This window comes from Panthera onca, chromosome A1 (assembly GCF_046562875.1).
Source record: "Panthera onca isolate mPanOnc1 chromosome A1, mPanOnc1 haplotype 2, whole genome shotgun sequence".
In the NCBI taxonomy this organism is placed as follows: Eukaryota; Metazoa; Chordata; class Mammalia; order Carnivora; family Felidae; genus Panthera; species Panthera onca.
In genome coordinates, this window is record NC_138339.1 from 206,882,954 (window position 1) to 206,898,729 (window position 15,776).

General features: G+C 33.1%; 1 protein-coding gene and 1 long non-coding RNA gene across 6 annotated transcripts in view; one reads left to right on the forward strand and one right to left on the reverse strand.

Moving 5' to 3' along the window:
- The window catches only part of PCDH17 (protocadherin 17), a 99,928-nt gene that overhangs the window by 57,118 nt on the left and 27,034 nt on the right, over positions 1-15,776 (reverse strand). For 4 of the 5 annotated variants that reach the window (XR_009611396.3, XM_060637039.3, XM_060637042.3 and 1 more), the window contains 2 exons: positions 5,862-5,920; positions 5,556-5,728 (listed from right to left, as the gene is read on the reverse strand). Coding sequence is in view for 4 of the 5 variants with exons in the window: in XM_060637039.3 (XP_060493022.3) it covers positions 5,556-5,728; positions 5,862-5,920 (232 nt within the window). In the remaining variant the exon portion in view is untranslated. The remainder of the gene's footprint in view (positions 1-5,555; positions 5,729-5,861; positions 5,921-15,776) is intronic. The other variant, XM_060637040.3, reaches the window with a different exon arrangement.
- On the forward strand, positions 6,846-14,723 carry LOC132682009 (uncharacterized). Its single transcript, XR_009611397.2, has 3 exons — positions 6,846-6,919; positions 11,969-12,018; positions 13,844-14,723. It is a non-coding gene; the product is annotated as an uncharacterized LOC132682009 (long non-coding RNA).

Sequence of the window (15,776 nt, forward strand, 5' to 3'; positions counted from 1 at the left end):
ATCACCTCTGTGTCCTTACTTGTGTAGAAGCAATTTGCTGATGCGTGTTATGGGAAGGTCTGGGAAGAGACATCGACTGATTGGAAGGGTCACAGCTGCAGTAACCATAGGTGCAGAATAGAAAGCAGAACGGAAGCTTGAGAATATAAAAGTACTATCCAAGTACGGTCCTATTGCTGGTCAGTTCTAGGGGCAATTGCAAAGTAGGTCAAGTTTGCGTTCAGTGTCCTAATCCTTTCTCAATAACTCCCTTCCAAACCCTGTATGTATGGCTCCACCCCTACTCTGGTGGACAAGAGCTTCACCTTGTGTTCTCCCATTTCCCTATTATTTCTTCCTTAAGTTGTTCCTCCATGGTAAAGTATAGGTTGTAGAAACCTTAAACTGTTTCCTTTCCAAACATAATTAGAAATATGGTGAAATTGCAGTCATTATGCAGTAAATTAGGGAGGGCGATGTTGAAAGAGTAGGGTTCAGAGCCTCGCCAAACTCTGAAATCACATAAAAAATACTGCAGTCTTTAAACTAGCTTAATCCTGGTTTAAATATGGGGCCCACAAGCAAAATTCAAACAGTGACTTGAAAAAAACAAAACAAACAAACAAAAAAATCCATTAGCTTTAGTTTTTGTAGTTTTCCAGAATGTCCTCTGGGAAGAGGGAAGGCAACCCTTAAGAATGTAATTTAGTTTTAAAACTGAATTCACTGGAGCAAACCTAGCTTATTTTGTATTTCTATTATTCTCAACTTTCTATTGATTTTATTTTTATTAGATTTTAATCAGGGATTCTATTCTGAAATGTTTTGAAACCAGAATGTAATTTAAGAAGTCAGATTTTCTAGCAGAAGAGAGAGGACAGAGGAGGCACAGAATTGAATAGGAAAAAAAAAAAAGAAAGAAAGAAATTATAAGGCAATTAAATAAAAGGAGAAATGAGAAAGAACTTGAATGAAGCAACTTCTAAGGATCAGAAAAGTCCTGGAATCCAGTTACAGAGGAAGGGATGGACAGTTGGCCACCTAACAGGGCATTAGCTTCCCTCACAGTGATGCTTCTACTGCTGTCCCTAGCAAAGGTTGTCAACACAGGGTGCAATGCTATTCCACTAGTTTCTGGCTTAAATTCACGAACTTGGTTTCAGACAACTATAAAGATAGCAGAAGACTGATTACCCTTGAAAACTTGAGAACAGTCACTGAGTTATCAATAAAGAGCTCAAAGAAATCACCAGACAGCATTTATGAAAACTGCACATTTATTATTTGGGAATCAAGAGAGACTACTGAATGTTAGGGAAAGTTTACTAAATGTTGTTAAAGAAGAAAGAGTTATTGCTCACAATCAAAATACTTTACCAGACTGCTGTAATGGACAGAAACTCCAAAGTACAGATGTTTTCTGAAAGAAGTCAAAGTGGATTGCTTTATCTACCTACCTATCTACCTAGGTAGATACCTACCTACCTACCTACCTATAATATTGGACAAAGGGAGTATGGAGAAAATCTAAGTGACAAATAGACTGGCAGGGCACAAAGATGCAATCAAATAGAAAGAAACTAAGTACATTCTTTGAGAATTTGTTTTAGTCCCACTGAGAGAAACTAAAACCACCTCTTTCTATTAGAGGATTTAACATAAAATCCTTAAGGCTATTCCCCAGCTGTCGTGCTATCCAGCACGACTTCAATTAACTACTGAACTCTTTCAAATATTTTTGCTAAAATAATGAGCAACACATACTACTGGCGTGTATTTGGGACGACTAAACCGATGGTAGCAATAAACATAATTATCAGGAATAGAACAAATGGAAAAAGTCTGCACAAAAGAGAAGAAAAAGTAATATTTGAACTAATAATAGAAGATCTCAAAGGCCTAAATCATTTGCAAAGGAAAACCATTATTAGTAGAAAGTTCCATTGAAAATGTGAAGATTATTTTTGGAATTAATTCTAATTTCTAAGCTAAAGAAATATTTTGAGTTAGAAATAGAACATCATTTTTCTTACTAGAGAAAATTTAAACAAGGAAAGAAATCAAATAAGCTAATACAAAAACTATAAAATATGTTATTGATTATTTTAACTGAAATGTGTTAAGGCACTACTACAAATTTTTAGAAAGAAAAAAAGACTCATAAATGGATTTCTTTCTGTTTAGTGTTTGGTTTCTTTCTCCTAAGAGAAAATTTACTTTTGATTCTTAGGAGATTTCTGAAGGTATTAAAGATTAGGGTTTAATATTTGAAATCTGACATGAGATAATTGCTTAAATACGGCTGTCATCATCTTTCATCTGTAAAGAAAATTATTCTTTATGGGTGTGCATTGAATTAATTTGGCTTTGCTTCTCTTGACGCTTTTCAAATAAATTAACAGAGTACATTGACCAAGACAATGGCTGATGGCTTCTTCAAACATTTTAAAATTATTTCTGAGTAAACTGTTCATTATGTGAATAGTATAAAGCATTGGGTAAGAGGGCGGGCTCTGAAGGCATGTCATTTTATTTCTAATGTTGACTTCACTGCAGAACACTGACAACATTTCTTAATATCTGTTAAATGTGAGAGTAGCAGTACTTCCTTATCTATAAATGCAATGAAAACTAAATAGGATAATAAGTTTTAAGTACTGCATAATTCATTCAATGCATATGAGCTATTCTTATATTCTCCCATAAGGTTTGCATACATGAACTCAGGTTTTAACTTATTCTTCAATGTTTATTTGATATCTAGTCATAGCAGTGAATCAGAATGTCTGAGCAAATTCTCCCATTTGGAGACAAAGTTGTGTAGAAAAGACACAAGTTTTAGCTATATCTAGATGTAGCATAAAATTCCAACCTGCTGAGCAGATTAATATATTTTCTATACGTTCAGTTTTCTTGTAAGTGAGACAAAAATGATTAAGCATTTTAGAGTTTTCAGGTTAAATAAGATAACAATGAAATGGAGCTAACACAGTTTATAGTAAATGGTAAGAACTCAGTAAATGCTAGTCTCCTTCTCTGAATCTATACAGGTAGATAGATAAGTATAAACATGGATAGATGGAAGAAAGAAAGAAAGAAAGAAAGAAAGAAAGAAAGAAAGAAGAAAAAGAATGGAAGGAAGGAAAGAAGAAAGGAAGGAAGGAAGGAAAGAATGAAAGGAGGGAGGAAGGGAGGAAGGAAGGAGGGAGGAAGGAAGGCAAAAAGGAAGGAAAGAAGAAAACAAAAAAGATGATATAGATGATGGAAAGAAATCGGGAGACTGAAGGTGAAAAATGGAAACAGATGAGAGAGACAGAGAGGGAGAGCTTCCCCATCTCTACTAGTTACATACAGTTTCTTGAAGGCAAGCTCTAAGTCAAATTTATTTTTGGTGTTCCTGAAGAAACTAACTTTCCTCAAGTATTGAAAGGATTTAATAGATATTTATTAAATACATGAACTAATACATTAATCAGTCAATCAGTCACTGAAATACTATTTTATCTAATCCTCCAAAATCATGTTTTAAAGTAGAGGTCCGTATTTCTTCTATAATTCATAGATTCATAATAACTTTCCCATATTTATTAAGAAAGATGTGTGGAAACTACTTGTTTTCCAGGACACATTTGTATTAGCATTCTCACTCTTAACACTAGCAATTATTTTATGTAGAATGTTATTTACAATATATACCAAATATATGCTCTTCTAAGAATGGCCTACTTTTTTAAGGTATTATCTTCTAATATCAAAATTGAAAAAACAGATTTTCAGTATAAAATACATCTTTAGGCATAAATAAAACCACTTCCATTTTCTATAGGGGCCTTTGCTCTTTCCCATCAAATATATTGCTCAGTTGGATAAAAATAATTTAAAGAGTTAATGTGAACAGCATATAAACTTTTCTTTGATTAACAAAGTTTCTCATGAAATATGATAATAAATGCAAACTCTTTACTTACTCTATGCAGCTTTGCAAAAAGTAGCCAATGTATTATCCATCAATCACTTTATTACACACAAAGATGAGTCTATGTTAGGTTCTGTATTCACATATCAAGATGCAACAACCCACTATTTAAAATTTGTCTAAAAAATTCACATATTATAATATGACATAGTTAAAACCCATCAAGTTCATTTAAGTCACTTTAAGTAAACATCCAAATTTGTAGGAACTATGAATATTCTATAAATATTCAATTCAATATTCAATTGTAATTAAATTGAATTACAATTCAATTACTATAAAACACAGTATTGCATTGTTGGACAAAAAGTTGCTATGGTGTATAAGGCAGTTATGACTTATTAAAAAAAGGCTTTTTTGGAGGCCAATCTTAAAATAAATTCAGCATGTTGTATTCAGTGCAGAAATATAAATTATATTTTATTGTACATATGTATTTATTTCTGTATCACATATATATTATTATGAACCTATGTATTTATTTCTGTATTGAATTCACATATGTGTGAATGTGTTTGTATTAAAATGAATTTTAATTTTAGATTAGAGAAATTAATAATATCTATTGACACATATGTAATATGTCAGGCTTCACTACAGGCAAAAGGTTACTTTCTATGAATTGACAATCAATAAGTGAATTAGAAGAATAAATGACTATGTTCACAAAGTTTAAATGTAGTTTCTCCCTAAAAAACTGAAATAATAAATATTAGATATATTTAAATACTATTATACTTTGAAAACTAGTATTAACTAACATAATACGTATTTGCAATTCTGAAACCCGAATTATACAACAGTTTTCTTCATTTTTTATAATTAGACATAAAAACCTATTCACATTGCCTAAGTCTTATATGTCAGAGTAGCTTAATTCTCTGGGTGAATCATTAGCAAATATTTCATTGTGCTTGAAACAATAAAAGCATCAAAACTAATAAAAAGGCATATCAAATGGATAAATTGAAGATAGGCTTTTAGAAAACATTTGTATTATTAGGAAGTATTTCTTTTTTATCTCTATCAGGGTAAACAAGTACATATTTATTTGACACCCATGCACATTTAGATGTAAATCAAAAAAAGGAGCCAAAATTCTGGCTTGCTGTCATTTAACTCTTGAAAAACTACTTTGAGGCTAAAATGCACGTTAAAAATAAACAAACTCTGCTAAGAGCTATACAATTCCAACCAGGTTTTCATTTTACCTAAACGTGGTGAATTTACTAAATTTGATCTTGTAAGTTAGTATATTAGAATGTGCATATCTAGCCAACATATGCCCTGCTTTCCTTGCTAATGAAACACAAAATGGGAAAGGTTGGGGAATGTCTGTAAAGCTAAGAACAATCTGGTGACTTTGGTCAAGTTTGTCATTTTAAGATGGATACAGACTAATATCCATGGCCTTCCTTTTTCTGTTGTTCCTGAGGTGTTGAATAGTTGCTTTCTGTCTGGGACAAGCTCGGGATCTGCTGTTTCTTTGATATATTATCAATGGTCCGTTCCACCGTGATAAACTGCGACTCTAGTACTAATAGGTTTATAATGATTGCTTAAGCTTTACACGTCGTAAGCATTGGAAGGCTTCACTCACCTTGTTCAAGTGGTTGGCTTTTAGTTGAAGTAGTTTTCATCTTGAGTGCCTCCCTAACAGACATGTCACAGCAGGAGCCTTTGTTAGTGTCTTGGTCACTGTCAGCCTGATCACTGTCCCCGTGCCCACTGTCTCTCAGGCTGGCTCTTTCTGGGTCCTTAAACGTGGAGCTACTGAAATACATATAAAGAAAAAGAAGAGAAAGTGTTGTCTCTACAAGTTTGAATCTGAAGTGTAGTCTCTTGCAAAGCAATTTTGACACGAATGCAAATGGGGAAGCCGAGAAAGTTATTTAATAGGCCTTACCTTTGAACAAACTGCTGCCTGCTGCCCATGTAATTGGGCTCTGCGGGAAAATTGTCTGTCTGCGAAAGAGAAGGAAAAAAATACGTATAGTTGTACACTGGACAAATCTCCTGCAGAGCAACAAGATTTCCTAGTGGAAAAATGATTAATAATTCAAAAATTCCCTTAATCTTCAGATTTGTAAATTTTAATTAAATTGGAAATTGCTGACATGTAATTATGTACTCAGAACAATTAAATGATTCCGGTCCACAAATTACCTGTTAAAGTAAACAATGAGCCTGTCATAACTGGCATTCTCTGTTCCTACCAGGATGGATAACACTGTCTGCGTTGTTTCATTACCTAGATATTAAGATTGAACACTTGTGGGAGGAGTGAAAAAATGACCTAATTTCTCCATATTAAAAGTGTGAATTATTTAATAATACTCATTTTTAAACATAATTGCATCATCTGCTGGGATTCTACGCCCTCCATGTAGCATCACTTAAAGTCATCCACTCCTCAATTAAGAGATGCAGGGCCTTTCCTTCAAATTTTGCCAATAACAATTACAAGCATGGAACATATGGTTGAACTCCTCTCTATAATTCATTCTCATCTACATTCCTATCATGGCATTGAACTCAAACTATACAGTGGAAAGGGGTATTACCGCTGGTTATCGAAAACAAAGTGAAATAAAAATAAGAAATAAAATGTCACTTAAAATATTGAGAGTAAAGACGTTGAGAAACCAGGCTTGTTTTTGTGGTTGTTTTTACTGCTTCCAAACTGATGTGGAGGTCTGCCAAAAAGAACTGAATTCTCCTTGTATCATGGAACAGAGTCTTTTGGGAGAAAGAGACTAGATCTTTCATAGATCTCCCTATACTGTACATTCATACACATCACTTCTTCTTGCAGCTGACTCGGTGACAAAGGTTCTCCTGTTTTCAGCATCACTTCATATCACACCATTGTGCCCTGAAGCAGCTATGGATTCATACAAGATCATCCAGCATGTAAGTATCAGTGACACAGGAGCATGCGATTCATGAAGAAGAGGGCTCAAGGTAAGGCTGAACGTAGTGCAATATGTGTTTCCGTATAAATAAAGCTAAATTAAACTAACAGTACTCTTTTTTCTTCCCATGAAATAATTTTAATTATGTGGCTTTTGGGAACTATTTATTATTGGGGGGAAAGGACATGTTAAGAGTAATAGCTTAAAATACTAAGTTTCACTGTCTGTTAAAAGCTTGGGGACAGGAAATAGCCTCATAAATTTCTGAATCTATAATCTTTTGTCGGTGCTCAAATGACCTTTATCAAAATGCAAAGATGAAGGTAAACAAGGTCAATGCATTTCTCACTTCTAATCTGCTTTAACTAGCATTTAGTAGCAGACATTTTTCATTAACATGTTTTATTAGTGTTTACGTTCTGTGAAGCACCTTAATTTTTGTTTCCATAATGGCAAACTATCAGTTTTTAAGGGTGACAATCTTCTAGTAAAAATAATAGCGGAAAACAACACTGGGGCAAAAATGTTTGCAACAGAATTTTGCTAATTTTTAAAACTATAGTTATTTAGAAACTCCACATTTTAGCTTAATAAAATCAAGTTCCTCTTTTGAATTGGTCAAAAACATGTATGCAATCTATTATTGTTGTCGGTTACAGACTAGGCCATGAGTATCTTAGAACACTTCGGAAAAACAGAATCCTGAGTATTACGGAGAGAGTAAAATATAAAATCAAAGTAGAAACTCTAGTTAGAAAACATAAGTGCTATTGTAAGTAACTTTGTGATTGTAATGGCTTTAGTTAGGTGGAGCATCACAGGATAGGATCCCTATTCAGTTAAACACAGGGAAACAGACAAGGAAACTTTCCTTCCATTGTTCTACTAGGGAGAGTATCTAAAAGTGTTTGCCTATTGTTAAAGTTCTAAACAGCTCTGATAAAATAAAAGACTTGAACTAAGAAATAGAATACGTTTTCCCACCGAATGAAGAGCTATTTTTAAATTATGTGTGTGTGCACGTGCACATGTGCATATGTATGTTTGTACGATGTCTGTTTGCATGGATGCATCAGAGTGTTTGATGACCACTGAGCGATGGTGTTGCTACCAAATGTTATTTTGATGAAAATCGAAAAACGAGAGGAAGTCATAAGAGAAGGGATTTTAGAAGGGGAAGAAAGAGGAGAAAAATATAATTACAGAGAAAGGCAAGAGAAAAGTAGAGAGGAGAAAGAGAGAAACAAAAAGATACATATACGCAGGAGGAGGAATGACATGGAGAGAGGTAAAAAGGAATGTAAAAAAGAAAGAAAGAAAGAAAGAAAGAAAGAAAGAAAGAAAGAAAGAAAGAAAGATTGGTTTATCGTTATAGAATTTCACAAAATACAATTGTTAAAAATCTGCAGCTTAATCAGTAGCAGAGTATCAGAAGTTTACTAATAAGTGCCTGCATTTATCCATTAAATACGTAGAAGCCTGAAAGATTGTGCGTGTGTTTATGATTACCATAATGAAATAGCCATTTGGCCTTTAACAAACATATAACTAACTCACTATAAAAACCACACTGGTTTTAATATAGAAAATAACATTTTCATTATCCAGGCTCCAAGGGTGTCAGAAAACTCATTTAAAATAATCTGAATATAAAATAGCTGTATTTGCATAGGAAAATGAAAATAGACCCAAAACAAAAGCCATATGTACCACAGCATCATTTAATTTAGAAATGGAAGGGTTTTAAGATATTTCCCGATAACGTACTCTAAAAAATTCGTTCTACCTTGCATATCTATAAATCTTAACTTTCAAGTCTAAGAAGAACGTAAAACTTGAGGTCAGACACTTGTAGTTTTTTAGGACTCATCAGAGTTATTAAACATGAATATTTATATCTTTGAAAATTGTATCCTCTTCCATACAAACTAATCATAAACACTAATGTTTTCCCTTCAAATTCAACTGGAACGCAGTGACTTTTAACTATTACTTTTAAACATATAATTCGTTTATTATTTTGTAAAAGTACTCGGAATTGGTGGGTAGTTACAGAAACTTCCAAGATAGACACTTTAAAAACTTTAGAATGTGATCATCTTTTTAATCTAGTTCAGTCTGGAATACAAAGACAGAAGTTTGGCCATTTTTTACTGATTATTTGCTCATAAGAAAACAGATCTGAACTATCTTATAAAACTGAGTCCATTCTCCTAGTTTCATTTTTTTGTTCATTTCTTGTTTTTTTGTTTGATGAAAACTTAGTATTCATTACTTTCCTTTGTACTGAAAACACAAATAAGCAAGTAATCAATTAAACTAACATACAAAGTGGATAAGTCTGCATGATATGAAGGGTTTCTTTGATTACTTGCCTTTATGCATTTCTCCAGGAGTACTCAGCAAATTGTAGTCAATTTATAAATGACATTCAAAGTCAGAATTTTTATCAGGAGTACTCAATAATAAGCTATTTCTCAGGTATATCTGAAGATATATTTACATACTCTACAATTTGCTTCTTCTGTTATAACTCTAGAAAACAAATCATGATTTAAAAAAGCATCTATGAGAAAGACCAAAAGAAGGCACCTACTGAAACTAAACCACGTTGGCTCAAATTGGGTAACTTCTTTATTTGTTGAAGTAGATTAATTTGATATGACCACTTACATATGCCTAAAGAAGTTGATTGAAAGTGGATAGTAAAAGGAGTCAAATAGATTATTTTTTACTAGTAAATAGTAAAAATAGCAATTCTTAAAATGTATCAAGCATTTGACATAAGTCAACATCTATGAATGATAAAAATTCTCAGCAAAGGCAGAAAGAGAGGGAAACTTCTTCAACTGTATAAAGAGCATCTACCAAAAAACAAACAAACAAACAAACAAAAAACATGTATAACTAATATTATATTTTGAAAGTTTTCACTCTTGCTTTCACCACTTTTATTCACCATTGCGCTAAAAGACCCATTAAGTTCAACAAGGCAAGAAAAATAAATAAAAGATAAATTAAAAAGGAAGGGGAAATTTCTCAGTTACTATACTCGCAGATAATATTACTGTTTAGGCAGGAAATAAAAAGGAATTAAAAAAAAACAAATTGGAAACAAAACTTCTTAGAACCAATAAATAAGGTTGCCGTATTCAAGGTCATCACACAAAAATCAATTATATTTCAATATTCTAGCAATGAACTATTGAAAACCGAACTTTCAAAAGCAATCCATTTATCATAGTTCCCTACGAATCAAATGCTTAGAAAAAAATATTTTCAATAACAAGTACAGAATCTGTGCCCTGAAAATTACAAAAATTGATGAAATAAATCAAAGAAGATCTAAATAAATGAAGAAATATATTGCATTTATGGAGTGGAAGACTCAGCAAGGTAAAGCTGTCAATGTTCCTCAAATAATCTATACATGTAATATAACAACATTCAGATTTACAGCATGATTCCCTGTAAATACAGACAAGGATTCTAAAATTCATAATGGAAAGCAAAGTGACTATAATAGCCAAAAAAAATTTTGAAAAAGAAGAATAAAGTTGAGGGAATCACACTATCTATTTTAAGAGTTATTATGAAGCTGCACTAATCAAGACAGTGTAGTACTGTAGACAGAAAAGACACATAGATCAATAGAACAGAGAAGACTGTCCATAAGTAGCCCACAGAAATACGGCCAATTGATTTTTGACACAGTTTCAAAAGGCAATTCGATAGATAATTCAATAGAAATGAACCTTAAACTACACCTCTCTCCCTCTCTTTCTGTGTGTGTGTGTGTGTGTGTGTGTGTGTGTTATACATATGTATGGATGTATACATATATATAATGTATGTATGTATCAAATGTATGTATCAAAATGGACCACACCTCTAAATATAAATGTAAACCTGTACATTTAAGAAAACCTAGCAGAAAACCTTTGTGACTTGGCAATATGCAGAGTTCTTAGACATGATACCAAAAGCATAATCCATAGCCAAAAAAAAAAAAAAAAAAAAAAAAAAATCCAGACTGATGCAGCCATTTGGGATTTACTTTAAAGCAATGTAAACTATGTTCACACAAAGATTTGAAAGATTTGTACATAAGTATTTACAGGAGCCCTCTTTGTCAAAACTGGAATCAGCCCATATATCTTTCAATAGGTGAATAGATAAACAGACTGTGGTACATGCATACATTGGACAACTATTTAGCAATAAAAAAAAAACAAAAAAAAAAAACTAGTGACGCAACAACTTAGATGCACCTCGAAAGCATTTTGGTGATTGAAGGAAGCCACTCATAGAAAATTTCACCCTGTATAATTTCATTTATAAAACTTTTCAAAAAACCAAAAACTATGATGACATAGAACAGATCAGTGAATGGCAAGTTTTAAAACTGCCTAGGGAGATACAGCATGAAGATTTTCAACTCCTGAACTGTTTACTAGCCTGATTGTGGTGGTGGTTTCATGAAGCTTTTATATGTACATGATTAAAAATACATGGAACTCTACATTCAAAAAAAGTTCATTACTATATGCTCAAAAAGGTAATTCAAAAATTAAATCTAAGGTGATATCTGCCTGTCATATATGCTGAAGATCCTTCTGCCTCACAGAGAATTATAAAACTATAAGCTCTTTTACTAAGTTTCTTCAATAAGGAGTGTTTCTGAACTTTTAAAAAATTATACAAAGCCAACTTATAAAACCTATGTAGAAATTCCGTATTCATTTGGACAGACTACGAATGGATTCAGGATATAAAGATCTATTCAGCCACACTAGCAAACACAAGCAACAGCTCTGTAAGACAGTCACCTTAATATGAATTATTTAGCTAAATTTTCATTTCTTTCAAAGATGTTTTCCTTGTGTGCAGTTCCTGTTTACCCAACCATAACATAAATACTTCAAACGAAGTTTGCAGACACAATTTATTGCAAAGGGATGGCTTTTCTTTCTGTAAAAATAGGTCCCACACCCAACCTGGAGCTTGAACTCATGACCTTGAGGTCAAGAGTTGCATGCTTTACCGAATAAGCCAGCTAGACTCCCCAACAAAGGAATGGCTTTTTATTTCAATGCAGGAAACAAACAAGGCTATATTGCGAAGAACAGGGATCCATCCTCAGAAACGGTGAGTTGTTTTTGTTTTTGTTTTTAAGAAAATACCTTGTGTATTGATTCTACATTTGGGAGTGAACAGAATATATTTGTAAAGAGTGTAAACACATTGAATATGAAATGATTAGCATCTAAGATATACCAAAGTGTATTAAAATACCTTCAAAATAGTTTTACAACTTTGGTGGTAAAATTAGGATATACTATTTAAAAGATGTTGTTTTATACTTTATATAAGATAATATATGAAAATTTCTTAGTTATCTAATACAATTCCATTATAACTTTTACATTTTTTTAAGTCCTGCATGCAGCACTGTAATACTCATGAAATAATGATAACTGGAGGAAAGTCTGAGCAATTTTAAAACAATATTTGGATTTCTAGGAAATGAGACAACTATGGATAAGAAAATTAAAGACATCATCATTTTGAATCTCATTTCTAATTAATTTCTAAGAAAGAAAACATCAGAAAACTATTTTCAAAGGTATCCCTGCAAAAGGAAGAGAAAAAAAAATAATTCAATCATTAAGAAAGTGGATTGTATGGTTTAGTCTTTCTCATCACAGATGCTATTTCAGTAAATTCTGGAATTCAATCTGTGATTAATCCAATCACTATGTGATAAATATGTCCACAATACCTTGGTGCTAATTTGCCAGTGTTCTCTTATATTTCCCATTACAGACTCATGGGGCAGTCAGGAAATTTCCTATGGAGAGAACAATTTTTGACAAAACAAACAGCTCTCGCATTTCCAGAATCATTGGTGTGGAAATGTAGGAGGCAGTGCTTTATAAACTGCTGGCATCCTTGCTATTCTTTTACCTTTCTATGTCTGTTTCTTTACCAGAAAGGAGACCTTTGAGACAGAGGCTCAGTGGGTAAATTCATTCCACAAACATACGTTTAGCTCAGACCTGAGGCAATATAAAAATTCCAGCAGTCAACAATATAAAATTCACAATTGCTGAGACCCAATCAAGAATTATAAGGTCTGCAACAAGTTAAGAAAATATAACCCACGGCTGGGAGAAAAATCAATCGATGAAAACAGATCCTGGCATGAAAGAGATGATGGAATTAACCAACAAGAATCTTAAATATTAGAATATTAAAAATATGGTCAAGAACGTAAAAGCCTGGCTTTGAGAGCAAGTGCCTTCTTAAAATTTGAGCCCTAAGTACCTCCCTTGTATCATTTTCATCTTGGGCACGAAGGAGAGAAGTAGATGATATAGAAAAGACCCAAATGGAACTTCTAAAAATGAAAACTACAACATTTGAAATTAAAAATACACTGAATAGGACCCACAGCAGATTAGACACTGAGAAGGAAAAGACGCAGCATTTTGTACCAGGTTCTAAAAGCGTATTTGCCTCAGTGTCTTGATAAATTTGTAATATATTTATGTCGAATACAAGAAGACTCTCCCAAAGGTTGCGATACAAATATGAAGAAAGGTTTCATTCTAGAGGTATTGACTTAGCATAGGAATTATTAAAGAGAAATGAAAGTATGTCTTTGACATACTTCGATTCTTTAAAGTCATTATTTTGAGAAAACTGGCTTCTCACACACGAATTTGGGGTTGGATGTGTAGTTATGGTGTTAAATCATATCATTACAGCTTCAGCTATACTAAGATGATCAGTGTTTTCCTCATCCAGGGGCACAGGGGAGTGGAATTTTGAAAATTCTTTTGAATTACGGACATAAGGTTGACTGCACATATTGATGCCATTGGGGTGAAAACAAAGCCAAACAAGTTGAACTTTTCCCTTAATTCAAAGGCACTGCTTTTCACATTGATAGTAAGCATTCTCTTTGCAGCAGACTGAACACAAGGGAGTGTTAAGAGGTGAATAATTCACTTTAAGCCTTTTCATACCGACATCGCTTCTGATAGCTTTGCCTTCAACAGAATATATGGTGTGGTTCTTTCTACATTGCTGAAGTAGGCAACAGCACTTTAAGCCACCACTTATAAAGTTATCTGACAGCACCTATGGCTTTGGAATTTTCAAAGTGCATGAGGTATGGCAATAACTGTATTTATCAATGATTTTCAAAATAATACATTTTATACAAGTATAGTGTGGTCGACATTTGTGTTTTGCTACTAAAGGCATAATAAAAACATGAGAAATTCTTACCACATTTAGCAAAAGCTAGCATTACTTTAAATTAGAAATGAGAGAGCAAGAACAGCCACATCCTGTAAGCAAGCATTTTAAGTCTACAGCTCAATTAGGATGACTTAGATGATTTTGTTCTGAAAGTAATGAGTCTGTATATTAAACCCTTTTGCAAATGTTAACTCTTTCATAAACAACACTGATAATTTTAATAATAACTTGTATGCTGGAGTTTAGTCATTTAATTTATGAATTTTAAAGAAAATCAGCTTTGAGAAGAAAGAAGAATGTTGAAATAATCAAAAGGTAAGAGGAGTGCTGTTTGTTATCTAGAAAAGCACACAAAGTAGAGAATGCTGTGCATTCTCTTTTTTATTTTTGCTGAAGTTTGGAGTCCATAGGCCACCAAGGTGCCCCTGAATGCTAGATGTGCTTTCTCTCTGGCAATGGCATAGAGTTATGCCATAAGTTGATGTCTTAGGGAAAAAAATTCAAACTTTGAGTGGCTGACTTTAATACCTGCAATTAGTCCATTCTCTTTAGTAAGGTCAGTCTCTATCTCAACCCTAGCTTATACCCAGTCTTTTTGTTTTCTTCCAGTGGTGGTAGTGGTGGGGAGAGTTGGGAGTTCTATTCTTTTCTGTTTGGTTGTTTGTTTGTTTGGTTGGTTGGTTGGTTGGTCGGTTGGTTGGTTTTGGCTATCTCTCAGCCAGATATATTGTCTTAGAAGATTCTTCTCTGCTTTCCTCCTATGGTACTCTTTTTCTCTATCAAGAATATGGAAGATTTATCCCACCAGAGGGAATACCTACAACTGGATTCTCTGCCATCAGGCCTCCAAACTAAGAACCCAAAGGTAAATGTAGCCAGTGAAAATTCATTAGAAGTCTGAACTTCTAGAACTCCAACATATGAAGAGAAAGAAAAGGGAGGGAGACAAATTGGTGACTCACCATTTTATTTATGTCACTGTGAATGCAAGATACATTTCTTAAACTCTTATTTCATTAATGTTAAAAACTTGCTAATAAGTGAAAGAAAAATTTGATAAATTAATTTATTTAGATTCAAGCCAGTTTTCAGTCTAATTTATTTAGCTAATATGGACATGTTTTGAAACTATACTGCACTGAATCTAAATTTATGGAAACGGTCATTGTGTACCTTCTATGTTAGGAGGCTTGGAGTATGCTGTTCCATTTTAGTATCCACACAACAGTATTATTGATATTTATTATTCATTCTCCTTAATTGCCCTAGGACACATACTAATGTTACTGTCTACATTTTTTTAACAGAGAAATGACATTTAAGAGAAATGACAGCTAACTAACTTTCATAAAGTTACCCTTCATATACCCAATTCACTGCAGAACAACGTACTTGCCGGGAACCACCAGGACCAGTCAGTATCTGTGCTACCTCTCTGGCAAATAGAGAAAAATCAGGATCCATCCCAACATTTTCAGAACTAAGTTAATGAGAAATGAATGTAACTTGACTTGAAATGCTTTTAAAAATTACGTTACACACCAAGCAAAAATAGTACTACCATCCCCCGTACTAATAAGACAACTCACTGAAAGAGTATGCACGTTTACCTTTCCATACTTGCACATTAAATTATT